Genomic DNA, 17,517 nt, shown 5'->3' on the forward strand with positions numbered 1-17,517 from the left:
ATCTAATTTTTGGTTTAATCTGATTTTATTTATTGTTAGGTAGTCATCATTATAGAATTTTATTAAATGGGGTTTGAATGCAAATTAGAACTAGATTACTGCAATGAAAACCAGATATGTGAAAATCCTTAGTTTAATAATAATTTAATAAATTTAATTTATTTTTGTTTAACTTGATCATAAACACATAAAAGGAACTTGTAAGAAGAATTTAATCAAATTAAGGCCCAGACAAACATTGTTTAATATAAAACATCTCTGTATGTTGTTTTTGTATTTTTCATATTTTTAAGATTTGTTACAACTATCTGGTTATTATTATTTTTTTTTTTTGTTTATGTTTCTCAAGTTTAAATCTTAATAAACTACTAAACCAAATCACAAATATGAAAAATAAAATATTCTATTCAAGTTATAACTGATCATTTCATAAACTAAGTGATAAAATTATAGACTTAGAAATAAAACAAGCAAGGTTAAATAGCAGCTAAATAAAAAAAAAAATTAAACTAATTAATCATTTATAACCATACTATACTCAATAATTAGATCTAAACAAAGTAATTTGTAATTTTAAAGGTTGAGTACTCCAACTAGGTAACTAAAAATCTTTAAAATATTGTTTTTTGATTACTGAAATTTATACCTAATCTGAAAAAGTTTTGGTCCCTTAGGCATATAATGTAACTAAAAATCTTTAAAATATTGTTTTTTGATTACTGAAATTTATACCTAATCTGAAAAAGTTTTGGTCCCTTAGGCATATAATGAAGAGAAAAACAAGGACTGACCTTAAAAGGCAGGGTTTCAATAGTTGAATTAGCCCAGTGGTCACTTATGGATCCCAAGCATTGTCAATGACTATAGCTCAGGAGAGGAAATTACAGGTGAGGCAAAATAATATTGGAAGAAGCATTGTCAACGTGAGCGAAAAGAGATCGAATAAAAAATGCTTGGATCCAGAAAGAAACAGGACTCACTGACACACTGAAGATGGCAAGATTGAGCAAATGGAAATGGGTAGGGCCATCTCCTTCGATGCGAAGATGAAAGATGGTCAAAAATTGCCACAGAATGGACTCCATACGACCTTCAAAGAAGAAGAGGACGTCAAAAGAAAAGATGGAGCGATATGTTCAAGAGGATGGCAGGGCCCCTCTGGTGGAGAGCTGCTAGGGACAGGGATGTCTGGAAGAAAAAAGGGAAAGAACTCGCCTTCCAATAGGGCTGGTCACCGCGGGAAATGCTAACTATTATTCCCAAAATGAAAGGCCTATGCAGGAAAGGATACAGAAAGATGGAGAGAAAGAAGAAGAGAAAATTGATAGAAGTTAATGTTTTGTCAACTATTATATACAAATTTATTATTTTTTTTTCTCTCTATCTTCTTTAAATGTTTATATTATATTTTGTAATGATTTTAATTTAATTGCATAAATAAAATGATATTTCATTTCATACATAATCTCCAAAATTTCAGAAATACAACTCTTAGATAAACAAAAAGGTTGGGACAAAAAACAGCAAGGAACACTGGGAGTGGTTCGAGAATGTTTCCAATTTATTTGAATCGATATGAGCTTGGGAACAGCAAGAACAGCTGAGAACAGCTGAGAACAGTATCGAGGACGGCAACACTGGGGGCAGGTAGGGAACTGTATTAAGAAGGGTTGCCTGATCTTCCCGGTCCGGCCCACTCTACAATGTTCCCATCTGTTCTTCTTCACCCACTCCTTATGGATCCAGCTAGGAACCGTTTTTCTACAAAAAAGAACAATTACTACTGGAACAAAACTTCCGTAATGTGATCAGAATATCCATTCCCAATCCATTTTTTCAACACATCTTCCATAGAGGGATATGGCCCTGGGAGGATCTCCCAACCTCTGAGTCAATCCATTATTGGAACATCATAAAACAAATTTTGCATCTGTACCTGGAAGTGAACTCAGAACAGGACTTAAAAAGTCCAGTGCCTTACACACTCAGCTACTCAATTCCTTAACCACTACTTTAAAAAAGAAAACAAATTTATTTAACATAAAAACTTAATTAGTCAATAGAAAATATTTGTATGCTTACCAGGTAAAGAAAACGGAGCTGCACTGAAGGGATCATCATCAGTTGTTGTGAGCTCATTGAATGCCATAACCAAACTTTCTCTACTTTTAACGTTGGTAATACCTAGAAATAACAAAGAATAAGTTAATATCTAATACAATGAAATAAGATGGGCATGTAAGGTTAGAGGGCTTAGTAACAAACGGATCTCTAAAATGTTAACTACACTGAAACAACGGGTAAACGGAAGCGTAGGTGGGAAGATTGCATCAAGACTGATCTAGCAGATTGGGGTTAGGAAGGGGCATCACTGGACAGATGTAGAGAGCAATTGATGGTATTGGCATTAAACCTTCAGTTATTTTTCAGGTACCTTTATCATTATTATTTTAATACAGAGGTATGGAAGACCAAGCCCGCCAGTTGTTAACTTTTAGGTACTAACCCACCTTCAATATCTAGCTTGTACTGAGATTACATCACTCAACAACAATGATTCAATTGACACTGAAAAAAAAATAACTTACTAAATTTTATTTTTTTTTTTTTATTTCTCTTGATTGTGTAATATTCTATTCTGTGACATACGTCAAACGATGGTAATGGAGAGCACATTCAGAACATAATTTATTAAAATAAATGAATTTTCTATTAATGTAAAAGAGTAAAAACTCTGTAAAGGCCCTGAAATGCCTAATGACAGTGTCGTTGGACAATGCAAAGAATAGTCAAGGACATTTGTCCAAAATTGTTGAGCAAAAGGGTAGGGAGGAGTTGTTGTAATTTGAAGATATTTTTATCAGTTTCTCAGTTTTTGCATGCTAGAGTTAATTTTATCATTTTATAATAAAATGGTAATAATAATAATAATACAGCATTTTATGAACTGGATGTTTCCAACCATTTCCATCAGGAAACCTGTGATACAAAACTTTTATACCATAACGGTTCTATACTAGATCAGGAAAAGCCGCTAACCTGTCTCATTACAGGTGTTTCATGACAATATTCATAGTTATGTAACCTACATAAGGTTATCTAATATTCAAACAATTTATATAAGAATGTAAATATAATTAGAAAAAAATATACATATTTTTCAATGTGATAATGCCTTAAGTCCAATTCAAGAAAAAATTAATTTAAAAGAATAATAAATATCTACTAACAAAACTATATTTTCAATAAATAGAAAAGTAAATATAGCTAAGACACAATAAGAAAAACAATTAATTTACACATGTGTTGTCTAGGAAAGACAAGAACAAGATTCAAGAAAATCTAAAATATCACTCAATTCCATTTAAAAATATATTTACAAAAGATACTAAATGTTTTCCAAAAATATTAAAGAAAAGTTCTTGATTATTCACTATTGAAGGAAAAAGTTTAAAATAAAACTTTTAAATGATGTAAGAATAAAAACAACACAATTTTATAAAGAAAAATATATATCAAATAATATGGATTTAAACTAATGATTAAGAAAATACATATGCATAAAACAAAAAACTTAACTCATTTTGCCAGAAATAAGATATTCCACTCAAAACTGCTGAATACAACTAAGGTCACAAGAAACTTTTCAGTGTTGAAACGGGCGAATGGGATTGAAATAATGTCTAATGTCTAAGTAAACATTCTATATTTTGCCTGCCTTATGTTTTTGAAATGGCCAATAATGGAGAGAGAGAGGTGTGTCCAAATATGTAGTAGTTCTCTATCTCGTATATTATTAATCACATATTTCACAAATGATATTAATAATTTTATATTACAAACTAGAACTTATTCATATCTAGAACCAGCCTTTTTGGTCTTCATTATGTTTTTTTCTTTTAAATTATTTATAAAGATAATTAAATAATTTTTATGTTTAATACATATAGATAAATTTTCGTATTATATAGCAACAAACAGATGGAAATTAATTTTTAAACTATCTCTTTTAAAAATAAATTTTAAAATATAAGTAAATGTCAGAAAAAAAAATTAAAAAAATTAGAAAATGTTTGTTTTCATAGGTATCCTATTGGCTCTTTTACCTTCTTTATTATTTTTTTTTCTTCTAAAATTTGAGTGTATCTCTTTTTTATCTTTCATATTTTGCTATTTCTGCTCTTTTAAATGACTAAGTAAATAAAGAAACTAGACTTTACAAAATTGAATAATTAACTATATCTGGTAATTAATTTTAAAACAGAAAAATCTGAAAAAAACAATAATTTGTTTTTTAGAATGCATCTATGTATCTCTATTTTTATACCAAAAGGTTTTCAATTTTTTTTTTTTTTTTTTTTTAGGTTTTCTACTTCATTTTCTTCGTATAAAAATTATTCAAATAATCCATAAAAATAATTAATTTTGATTGAAATTACTAATTACAGTTACAAATATGATTTTTTTTTTTTATCGACGAGTTGATTACTAATCTCAAAATTTATTTTTCAATTAAAAAAAAAAAATTATTTTCAACCAGTTTGAATAAATTGTTTATTATCAGCTTATACTACTAATGACAGCTTTGGTGAAATGCAGAGGGTGATAATGTACGAGATATCTTAAAACTTGGCAAGGTATCCACCCAAGTTGGTCAATACTTGGCTAAGACTGTCCAACATACGTTCATTACAAAATGAACTCAAGTTGTTTGCCAATCTATTTCTTTTACCAGTTTTTTTAAATTTGACATCAAATTCATAAATATTAAGATGTCATGAGTAAAAACACAAGTGATAATGAATAAAGCATACTTGACTGTGATCCACGTTGAATTTTATCGAATTCCGCTCCAAAAATTTGATCTTCTGTTACACTTGAGAATGGCTCGCTTTCGTAAAAAGGGTTCCAGTGAGGCGGAGCAGTAGTAGCCGACTGGCAGCGTATATCTTCACCAGTAGCTACATCTCCCTGTCAATTAACATAATTATCTTATAGAAATATAATCATATCAAACATAAAATTGTGTATTTTTTATTGTTCTCAACTAACTTAAAATTTTACAATATATTTTTATTATTCTCAACTAACTTAAAATTCTACAATAGATAATAATAAATTTTTAAAGTTTCACTAAGGTTCAAGAAGATATAAAGTTGAATATGAACTCAACAACAAAGATAAAAAGGAGTTAGGATTTCTATAAATATATAGAACAATTTTTGCAAGCTCTCAATATTGGTAGATTGTTAAATAAATTAGAGAAAAAAAAAATCCTTCAATTCATGATCGGAATTTATATCGGATACTAGATTTTTATGTAGTCAAGAAAAGAAAATTGAACAAGTATAATTATTATTAACATATTAAAAATAAATTATATATAGATGATTGACCATATGTGAATTAGAAAGAAATACTAATCTGGGCTGCGGTCAAACAACTAAATAATAATTTAAACTACTTATTAATATCCAACATTTTGGCCCATAATGCACATCTTCATCAGTTGTTAATTGGCGGAAGTGTAAAGGTTGAATAAACTTAAATTGAAGGTGTAGGTTAAAAATTTCATAGCTTATTCAACTTGCACAACAGCCCTTATGAAGAACTGCAATGTGGGTTGAAACTACTTCTTAACCTAAACCCAGACCATCTCCTTCTAATAAAAAATAAATCTTTTCAATTTTATTTTATAAATTTAAAGCAAAAAACTTTCTTTTTAGTTTAAAATATCTAATAAACCCCAACTAGACCAAAAAGTAGGAAGTTATACTAGTAGTTATCAATCTCTTCAATCCAGAGTAAAAAGATCAAAATTTTTAAAGCTGAAGAATTTGTTGTTTGAACAAGATAATTTTAGAAACTGCCATTCTGATTTGAAAAATTAGATTAGATAGGCTGTTTCTTGAGGAAGAATTTAAGCAATATTGCTCACACTAAGCCTCATATGAACAGAACAGTAACAAACATTAATTAATCAACAATACTGTAGGCTATTGAGAATACCCCCCCTCCCTCTAATAAGGTATTGTATACAGTCACTATCAATAAACCATGCAGAGACACTTACAAACATATTTGAGTTGACTGAAGAAAAGACTTTTTCTATGGACCCTTTGTGTGGTCTTATCTAAACCATATAGCAGAAAAACCAGGAAAATATTCTGACCAAAGGGAGAAAGAACTAAGACAAATGTACATGCTTAAGTACTCTTTGTTTTCTTTGTATATTTTTTTTTTGTTTTTAAAATACTTTATAACTTTATAAATTCATCAAACTAAAGAGGTTTTCGGTTGAATCTATTTATCCAAAAAATGGATGATTTCACTAACATTTACAAAAATAACAAACATTCTAAAATTTAATTTATCACAACTTTTATTCATTGGGCCGACGTAAGAAAAAAAAAAAACTTTTATTCAAGAATTGATTGAAAAACTACTCAGATTGACCTAAAGTTAAAGAAAAAAGCCTTATAGAAATGTCTGAAAAGCTAATATTATTACATGCTCAAGTTTGATAAATATTTATCATTTAATTTATTATAGTATTTGAGAAAATGCAATAACATTTCATGTACCACTAGGAGGTTTCTGAACAACCTGTTGGAACAACATTGATCTAGGACAATTGTTGGTCAAAATGAACTTAATTAATAGCCATTAATTATTCCAGAAGATAATTAAACAATATTTACAATATATATTGCAACAGAATATATATACATTTAATTTCAGAGAACACATTAAATGAAACAAATACATTCAGTGAATATAGCAGTTAGTTAAAATTCAATCCATGCAAGGATTTCAAACTAAAGAAAAAAAAGTGAGATTAGTAGTCATATTGCTAACGACAAAAAATATTAATGCTCCATGTTTTATTTCCAGTCAAATGTAAAATAACGGAATATATTAAGAAAAAAATCTTTAAAATAAATGACAATACTTGTAATTATTCAATAATCCAAAACCAGATGTTATGTTCAAGTGATTAAATTAACTTACGTCAATATTATTTTTGTTTAGGTTGGATCATTCATCCTACAACTGTTTAAATAAAACCATCAGTCTTCAAGGATAAGCATTTAATAACCAGTCATTAAACCGAGTTGATATTTGGTGTAATGTTAATAAAATCATTTTATAACAGTGAAGTAGTATTTAAATAAAAAGTTCACTTTTATCTAATAATTATTTAAAGAATGAATAAGTAAGAAATGCCAAGTAAAGAAATAACAGAAACCCAGTCAAAAAAGTTTCTATTAGTGTCATGATTAATTTATCTTAAATTTACTGTGTAATTTGTTTTCTTAAGAAATAGTAAAAACGAAACAATGAAAAAAATAGAGGAACATCTTAGCCTATATAATGATTCTTAAAATACAATTATTATAAAAAATTAATTATCAAGAAAAATAAATACTTATGACTAATCTCCACCAATCAGCTTGTAACCAAAACTTTGGGTATATGAAACCTATTATTATAAAAAAAAAAAAAAAAAGTAATAGCTTTAATCATAATAATAGTATTCTTTACATATTTACCGTAATATTTATAATTATTATAATGGCAGTTCATTGTATACCTGTGATGAAGACGGACCGAGTAACTGTGAATCCGGAGCTGAAGTGGAGTCCTGATCCTTCGGTTTGGAAGCTTCGTAAGGAGCTAAGAACTGTGTTGTCTCCGAAGCGAAAACTCTAACAACAGAAAAATTTAACTAGCAAAGGTCCAAATGAATATCCCACTGAATTCATGGTAATAAGTTTTCCAGAGAATATCACTCTTTCAGCCAAATAGTTTAAGCTGAATTTCTTTTTTGTTCTCATGTTGAAGCATACAATAAATCCCAGGGATATAATTATCGAAGCAGGTATTAATAAAAAAATTATAAATAAGGACTTTTTAATGAGTATGACTGACCCTAAGAAATAATAATAATAAACGAAATACCTGTAGTTAATGATAACACTTTTAAATGTATAAATCAAGATAAAATGTTCAATATCAGATCATTAAAAAAATATATATTTTTATTTATTTTCTTGTATATATATATTCTTGTGTATATCTCAATTGAGATAGTTATACAAAATGAAAATCGATTAAAATGATAAATAAGATTTGAAATGAAAGACTGGTACAATAGTTACTGGCAAACCATTATTTTCCCATGCAAAGCTCAAAATAAAAACATTTCTGTTAATATTTTAGTGATATTATATTTCAGGCAATAGATTCTATTGTCATACTAGAAAATGTAAACAAATGCTTCTTCTAATCTTGTAAAATTCTTGTCACTGGAAATAAAAATAATCATCAAAATTAGACAAAACTAATTATAATAATAAAAAAAAGAAATAAGTATTTATACCTTCTGGAATAACAGCTCTAATCAAAATTTATCTTAGGAGCCAAAAATATCATAAATTAACTTATTGAAAATTACAACTATTTAGAAGACAAATAATCGAACGTTGCAAATCTGATACAACAAGCTACCTTAGTACCATCGGTAGCAAGATTTATTAAGTTTGAAAGTCACTAGACCATCTTCATTAGACACTTTGAAGGATGCCTTGATTATCATATGCTAAGGGGTTTAAGTAATATAGCAATTTATTTTGGAAAGACGGATATATATTTTACATTCATTGATGATTTAAACCATACATTTCCCAACCCCCTTTTTTCTAGCACCTTCATCTCATGAACTAAATATACACTAAATAGGTTCTTTCATGGTCTCTTTATCTATTGGCCTTGCATTCACCCACCATAAATATTATTGTTAATAAATGGAACAAATCCACCCAACACATTTTTTTTTACTATAAAATTTTAAATATTGATTGCACTAATAATGTGTTTTGAGCCTAAGTGATATAACAATCGACCATCTCAATCTATAAATAATATTACAGAGTAATTATAACTAAAATTGTAACTGGAGTATCTTGGTATTATCATGTTTTTATTTTAAATACATATATTCTAAAAGAAAATATTTCGGATAGTTACAACACAGTTTATTGTCGTTTAAGAATTTAAAGTTCTATAATAGGGGCTCAACTTTCTTGAGTTTTATATTACAGCTGGAAAAATAAAAAGATTATTCTGCCCATTGGACAATGAAAATAATATTATGAAACAAAACCTTACTTATTAAAAGCTGATGTATCACTGACATTCCTGCGATGTCTTGGCGAGTTACTTGTAGTTTGCGAGTCATGGTCGCTACCAGAGTCTTCTCTAAACGGATCAGGAAATCCTGGAACAAAAAAAATCCAAGTAAATAACGCGATAATAATAGAAACAAAAATGTGTTAATACAAAAATATAATTGTTCATACATGAAAAGATTGACTAAGTAAAAATTAAAGGTTATGATGATAACTAACTAATTCTGTACTGCTACAAACCATGAAGGGTCAGAAGTACAGTCAGTACTATGTAAGGAAGTTGGTTACTAGACCAACGGTTGAGCAAGGAGGTGATTAGGCCAGAATCACTCTTAACTGTCCGATTCTTACACAATTAAGGGTAAAAATCAGTTCATGAGGCTGAGTAGACCCCGGAGGGCTCCACCGAACCCGCAGGGCTGACTCGCAGCTACAGTGAAACGGATAATAATTATCTGTAACAACCAGATTTGAACTTGGGTCCTTAGAGTTAATAGCACAGTGCCTTACCGCAGAGCTTATATTATCTAATTGCATGTACACAATGACTTTTTATTAGTTGGCTCTTAATCTTCTTTAATGTTCAAATGTGATTTCTTTACAGGAAACCTTAATTTTTTAAAACAAAAAAAATTAGAATTACCAGAAGGAGGAAAGAGGGATGCAGGTTGTTTTTGCGCTGAAGAAGGTTTCGGTCGTTGCCTCGGAGTAATACTAGTAGGCTCTACAATAGGAACTGAATGTGTTTTACTCGGTGTTACCGACTTTTTCTTCTTTACTTCATTTTCTTGAATACTCATTAATTCTTCTAAACTAATAATAGGTGATTTCTGAAAAATAATATTTTTAAATTTACAAAATCTTGCAATTCACAGCATAACCAGGTATTTTAATAATAATAAATGAAAAAAATATAATAATTAATATTGTAAATCATTCAAATATATATCAATTAAAAAATAAAATAAAGTGCAGAATAAAGTAATTGTATTGTTTTGTTAAAAATATGAAGTCAGCAATTATTGGAAATATCATTGTCAGAGTTTATATATGTCCAGTTGTATATACAAAACTACTTCTATACACACAATATATACAGCTGATCAAGTACAATAAAAAAAAAAAAAAAAGATATATTTCAATTTTAATTTTATCACAGTAGTAAAACAGAATTTTTACTAATTTTTTTTTCTGGTAGAGACCTTTCAGATCTTTAGCCTGCCAAACCAACCTTCTAGTTTGCTGCATGCAACTCTTTTACATCTTTGTTGATTTATTAATTTAATTTATATTTGTATATTCATGATTATTATTATTATAATAAATTTTGAGATTAACAATGTTTCAGCATATGAACATTTATTATTTAAGAGATTCAAGCCACAAAGTCATTATCGGAAATATTTAAAAATGTGCCCTTATCAAATATTCACAAAGGCATAGGGTAGATGCACAAGTAGTAGACACTTAAGATTTAAATCATGGAAAATAAAACTTTGGAACAACTGAAGATTTTGAATTTCCCGAACAAGGCAGTCTTTAGTAGGTTATGTCAGCCATTAACAGTAAATTTACCACGTGAAAGTGACATTTATCTTGACAAGATAAGGAGGTAAATTTAGTTTTAGCATTTTAAGATGATTTTCAGGAAAGCTTGCATAATGTTTAGATACTTTTTGTTTGAAATCATCATAGTAGATATAAGAACTATTACTTTACCTTTGGAAGTTTTAATTTCCACAAGATGCCAGCTATTAAGTTATCAATAAGCTTATTTTTACACAAATAGGAACATTGAATTAAAACTAAAATAAGTATTTGATAATTTGCCAAATTGTTGCAGATTAGGGATTTTAATAAATCAATAAAAATGATTTTTTGTGCATAAGAATTAAAATTTGTAACTCATATTAGGTGTATTTATAAAAAGAATTGGAATTAAGATGACAATTTTGGATAATGAAGACAGATAAATCCAGTAAACTGTAAAAAAACAGGGATTTTAAAAATGTTTTTTATTAAGAAGAACAATCTAATATTAAATTTACTTAATAATAAGCAGTACATTTTCTATAATAATGGTCTCATTTAGATAATTTTAGTTTTGTCCTTAAGGGAATTCAATTATCTTTCAGATTACTACTAAATAATTTAAATATAAATGAAATGCATACTTAGAGTTATATGCAAATAAAGTTTTCTTTTCTATATAACTTTTTCCTGTTATTTCAAATAGGTTTATTTAATCTACGAGTTTTAATGAGAAGACTTTAGGCAAGGTATATCAAAATCATTAGATCCATTTTTTGAATTTTTGGCTATCGTTCACAGGGTGCTCAATTTGATAAACAAGCATCAGGGGGTCCAAAATCCTATATAAAAAAGAGTGCAAAACTGGTCGATCTGTTTTTGAGATAATATTTATTTTTACTTAATTTTTTTACTTTTCTCTAGTTTTGGTTTTGGAATAGAGACTCCAAAACACTATATTTTTTCTTTATCTTCATAGAAGGTGAAGATATGAGCCTATGAAGCACCTAAGGTAGCAAGTATAAGTCTGGTGATATTCAATACTAAAAATCCAGTCAATCAAATAAGTACTAATCAAAAGAATGCTTAGATAACATATTTCTTACATGTAAATTCTGAACAGGACATTCCTTTCCAATAAGAGAAAATGCAACATACGATACTTGATATATATCAGGCCTCTTTTCTGCATCTGGTTCAAGCATGAATTCTAAAAAAAAATATCATAATGTCGTTTGGTAAATTATGGAAAAATACTAAGCAAAGACATTTAACTTCATTTCATACCATAAAATTCTCAGAAAAAATAATAAAATTAATTTAAGTAATTACTTATAAGGCAATGAATCCCATTAGAATATTTGGAGTTTTCAGGAATACTGAACTGCCCACTTTGGATTGCAAGCGTACTCTCGCCAAAAGGTAATGTGAAGAAGCATAACTTGTACAAGAGGCAACCCAGAGCCTGTAAAAATAATAGATTATTTATCTTGATAAATTTATACAATAAATTATTACAACTAAATATTTTTGTTTATTCAATAAATCTAATTTAAAAAATAATATGTTAGTTAAAAATTGATTAATTTTAAAAATAGGCTAATTTTTTAGCCAAGAAAATCCTGTCGATTAGTAGTGAACAACTATCCCACTTGCCCCTATATACTACCGCAATCTACCACAAATTCTTGATAAGAACGACTAAATGGCAAAAAATAATAAAGGGACTTATTCTTTTAAGATGTTTTGGAAAACAACATGAACATAATATATAAATATTTCATTCTACTTTATCCATACCCAAATATCAGCCTTAGTAGTGATCGCTTTGCCAGAATATACATCAACCATTTCAGGAGATCTGTATGATAATGTAGTATATTTTTCTATTTCTTCTAAAATAGTGGCTGCATTGTGTGTGTTCGACGAAAGGACTTTGCCTGTGGCAGAGCCAAAATCACAAAGCACGTACTGTCCATTATCACCAACTAAAATATTTTCTACCTAAAACAATCATTGAATTATTTCAAAATTAAACCACACTTCAATAAAAAATAAATGTAAAAAATTGAATTAAACTTTTTTCTTACTAATGTTATATTTGTTATCAATTATTGCTCTCAAGATCGCTCTTTCTTTCTTTATATTTGACTGAGAGGCTACCCCACCCACCACTCCTTCTCTGCTAGCACATTATTGTATAAAGTTTTGCCAAATCGCTTTTTCAGATGTTTGAAATTTATTTCTAATATTAGCCAAAAAGTTGGATACAAGTGCTCAACCGAAACCTTCATAAGGTCTCTACAGCTATTGCTACTGTATAAGATAACAGACACTACTGTATTCTGTACATACTGTATTCTATTTAATAACATTTAAATTACTAAGTTTTTTTTGGGGGGGGGGGGAGGGAGGAGGAAGAGGCAGATCAACAGAATAATCTCCCCTTCAAACAAACTTCATAATGCCTCTTTCTCGTTTTACCACAAATCTCTTCTATAAGTTGCTTTGAAGCATTAAAGTGATAAGAGCATTGTGGCATATAACTGTAATCTCTTTCTTTCAGCAGCGCTACAGTGTCACCTTATGTAAGAAGCTTATGAATAAATCATTTACAGTAGGTCGGGACCCTATTGAATGATGATTTGACGAAAACATGAATAAATCTGATATTTTACACCAACAAATATATTTCATTATTAAAAGATGAGTGGAAACTTTTTTTTTTCATTTATATAAAATACAGTATATATTACATTTGCATTACAAATTGACATATTAGCATCGTAAATGCCAATTTTCTAGTTCACTGAACATTTATCCTATTAACTGCCCTGGTCCCATATGATAACTGTGATGACAATCCAGTGACAAATTTGTATATTTCTTTAACATATATAGGTGGAATATAAAAATATTACAGTATTTATTATTATGCTTAGTCATAGGATAAAAAAAAACTATATAAAAATAGAAATACAAGGGAATTGCATATGACCAGATTTCCAAACTATTGTAGATCCAGAGCGATCTCAAACAAGTGCTTATTCCTATTGCAGTCCTTGTAGTCCTTCGATCAAGAATAAAATATCATTGTAATATTTAGATGATCCATAGTGCTCAATATGTCAAGTTCTAAACATAATTTCACATATTTATACAACTTGAAGTTTACAAAGCAACAGTAAAGGAAACTAAAACAATTTTATAAACTATAATAGAGACCCGGTCTAAATCTATAAAACAACAAAAACTAGACTATATTCCAATATTTCTCAAAATTTTAATGTTTCTTGAAAACAAAGAAAACTATCAACTCCAGTCCATAATACCATTATTTTAATTTCTTACTTATACCTTCCAGATTCCATTGCCTGGCTTAAGTTGAAGTAGTAATAGAAGATTTTTTCCTATATAGAGTCTAGCTCAGTATATGAAATCCAAATAAAGTTATAAGGAAGAGCATATGGCAATGCCTTCAAATATCACACTATCCCTATTATCAATATAATATATCATAAAAAAGAAATGTTCAATAATTGATTTCAACCATTTACTTAACTTTCAAGAAAACAAAATTTGAGAGAGTTATAACAAATTCATTTCACTGAAGGACCATGAATGACTTAATAAACAGAAATTAATAATAAATAAATAAATTACCTTTAAATCCCTATGAATAATTGGGGTTTGACAATGGTGTAGTCTTGAAACAGCTTCACATACATCACAGAATATTGCCATGACCTCCTGCTCTGTAAAACCTGACTGAAGCCTATAATATCAATTCAGATTTATAGAAAATGTCCAAGTAAAAACTTTTTACACTTGTTATAATCATATATGAATGTATTTATTATAAAAACTTCAATACCTTGCATTCATAAGTTGTAAGACTTGTGTTTTGCAAAAAGGCATAAGCAGGAGAATTTCATAAACTCCATTTCCTGTATGAGTAATACTAGAATCTACATAACCAATTATATTTTTGTGGCCGCTTAAACTACTCTGAAACAAATTACGAATTCTTTTGATATTAAATAAATTTAAAATCAATAAAAGAATTTTTAAAAAATATATATATATTTTCCAAATATTTCAATATCATTTATTTTTTGACTTTCACTCACTTATATTTGAAATATAAGGAAAGGGAAAGTATTGCAATCATGAATAATTTTGAATTAGAGTTTTCAACAAAAATATATATTTTCATACAAATTTTATCAAAAACAGCTGCAACGATTTTGATTATACTCAGTATCTCAATGTAAAATTATGTGGTCTTTTATATCAGATAGGTTTCATCCACATTGAAATAGTGAGACAGAGCTTAAGTCAGGATTTTAAACAAATCTTCCCCTGGAGTACCTTTAATTTTGCTTATTTTAAAAAAAATAAATAATTTTTATTGTTAATAAAGGAAAAAGGAAAAAATAAGTAAATCCAATTCAAACAGGAAATGCTGAGAACGCACAATCTTTCTTAATCCCATGACTGATTCGTAATTTTTTATTGAACAGTTATATTCTTGGTAGGAACAGAACTTATATTTATTATTACCATCTCGAGAAACCCAATACAAATTTTTATAACACCAGAAAAAAAAAATGTTTCTACTGAGATAGTTTTTTGTTTTTTTTTAAATCAGAAAATAGCGACAACTTCAACATGAGCTCACTAACTTACACTAAATTTGGGGTCATAAGTAGCTTAGTAAGAGAAAGTGGTGGATGCATGCACCACACCAGAGGATCTATACAGCCCCCGAGTGTGAATATCAAGATTCATTTATCGGTGCCAAGTATTCTGGGACCCTTCACCCAACTCGCTCAGCTATTAGGTCCTCCATATCATAGTCTTGTGAAAATAATTTGCATTTGAGCTCAAAAAGTTTTCAAATATTCAATAGAAATATAGTAGGAAAGCTATGTTGATATTTCAAGCTCTAATCTTGGAATATACATATTAATAGAGTATTTCAATAAACAGCATAGTGCTGAATCTTTTAAAATCAGCAAGACATACTTTTAAAATCTTGAAGTCAAAGATGGTACGATTAGAAAATAGAGAAATGATCACAAAATCTGAGGTCAGTTATTTAAAATCCCTTATTTGAAAGTTCTGGATATCAATAAACAGATGACAAAGGAATTGGTGGGAACACTCACTTTTATACTCTAAGTTTAAGAAAACCACCATATAAGATAAGAGATATTTTTTATCTATAATAACTTGACAACTACAATGAAGCCTATTTAATTCAATTGTTTCTTTTTCCAATATGAATTACTTGTATGAATTTCTTCTTCACCCATGAATCTATAAATGAACTTTTAACATAGTTTCCAATTACATAAAAAGGTTTATTTACTTAATAAAAAATTTAATTCATGCAACAAACCACTGATGTTTATGAAAAATATATAATTTCATTTTTCAAGAGGTTTAAAATTTAAAAATCAGCATTTTCATCAAAATTCTTAAGGCTGTTTTTTACAAAACATATCTAATTTGCATCATAATTTTTTTCAAAACAAAATTTTGGTTTTATAAAATTTCTAAATTAATATTGTAATGAGTACATTACAATATAAATTAAGATAAGATTCGAAGACCATTAACTGTGTTTCTAATAAAATTAAGTTATTGGTTTATTTAGTATTAATTTATAGAATGTCAATGTAACCAACTGGTTAACATTACATATTTAATATTAAATATGAACAGGCTAATACATAGATTTATTTTAAGTATTTTCTAAATGTAGTATTTAGTAAGGTGAAACTTAGAAGAAAATTTTGTTTATTTATAACATGTTATGGGTTTATTTATTTATTTTTTTCAACTCTACTTGTTGATGTAAATTTCATTTTTTATAAATTAATCTTAATTAACATAATATATGAATTTTGACCATATAAGATCTGGTGACAATCTTAAAAGTCATTTATGTAATAAATATAAATAATTATTTTCGAAAATTATCTTTTATAAATACATTATATAAAATTCAATTTCCTACAATATTAAGCAGTTTACTTAAACAGTTAAATTAAATATAAAGATGAATTAACATATGACAAAGGGATAAATTTATTTTAGTTGCATCTGTAAATGGCCTTTAGCTATTTAAGAGGAAGCAGTTAGCTGCAATATGGAACAATTAAAAACCATCAGCTCTTGATTATTGGTAAGGTCCAAATATATCTACATGTCCCACGAGAACAGAGATAGCAAACTTCAGAATATTTATCAGAAGTTTTCATAATTACATCAAGTTTTGAAAACATTTATGAATAAATAAATAATTAGATAAAATAATTCAATTTAACTTTCCAATTATAATAATTTTTAAAAATAGATAAAAAAATTTGAACAGATATTGTTTGATAAATCAGTAAGATTGAAAAATAAAGAAGTGGAAAATATTATTAACATTTTTATTAGTAATCATTTCAATCAACTCGACACTCAAAAGACTTATTTTACAAAAATTAAAATTTCAATTCAATATATCTAGTAAACTGAAGAAATAATCCTGAATACTTCCTATTTGAAAGGTTTTTATCATAAATACCAATGAAGTTTCAATATTGTTGGATGTTTTATTAATTAGCACAAGACAATAACAATTTTTATTGACAATTTACAATTAATTTTTTTTTTTTTTAATGAATTATCTACAGAATTTAATGGAGATGAAATAAAAAATATATATATTTATGAATAGTTAAAAGCTAACCATAACAAATTCAGCTTCAAAAAACAAAAAAACCTTGACTCCATTAAGCTT

General features: G+C 27.9%; 1 protein-coding gene across 5 annotated transcripts in view; it reads right to left on the minus strand.

The window, feature by feature from the left end:
* Nak (Numb-associated kinase) overlaps positions 1 to 17,517 on the minus strand; it is a 47,304-nt gene that overhangs the window by 14,734 nt on the left and 15,053 nt on the right. For all 5 annotated transcript variants that reach the window (XM_014424033.3, XM_014424030.3, XM_067049838.1 and 2 more), the window contains 10 exons: positions 14,596 to 14,729; positions 14,385 to 14,496; positions 12,522 to 12,725; positions 12,054 to 12,186; positions 11,828 to 11,931; positions 9,835 to 10,021; positions 9,172 to 9,280; positions 7,595 to 7,709; positions 4,815 to 4,971; positions 2,083 to 2,184 (listed from right to left, as the gene is read on the minus strand). In XM_014424033.3, the coding sequence (XP_014279519.1) occupies positions 2,083 to 2,184; positions 4,815 to 4,971; positions 7,595 to 7,709; positions 9,172 to 9,280; positions 9,835 to 10,021; positions 11,828 to 11,931; positions 12,054 to 12,186; positions 12,522 to 12,725; positions 14,385 to 14,496; positions 14,596 to 14,729 (1,357 nt within the window). The remainder of the gene's footprint in view (positions 1 to 2,082; positions 2,185 to 4,814; positions 4,972 to 7,594; positions 7,710 to 9,171; positions 9,281 to 9,834; positions 10,022 to 11,827; positions 11,932 to 12,053; positions 12,187 to 12,521; positions 12,726 to 14,384; positions 14,497 to 14,595; positions 14,730 to 17,517) is intronic.

Source organism: Halyomorpha halys, unplaced genomic scaffold, assembly GCF_000696795.3.
Source record: "Halyomorpha halys isolate HHAL.00 unplaced genomic scaffold, Hhal_1.1 Scaffold450.1, whole genome shotgun sequence".
Lineage (NCBI taxonomy): Eukaryota > Metazoa > Arthropoda > Insecta > Hemiptera > Pentatomidae > Halyomorpha > Halyomorpha halys.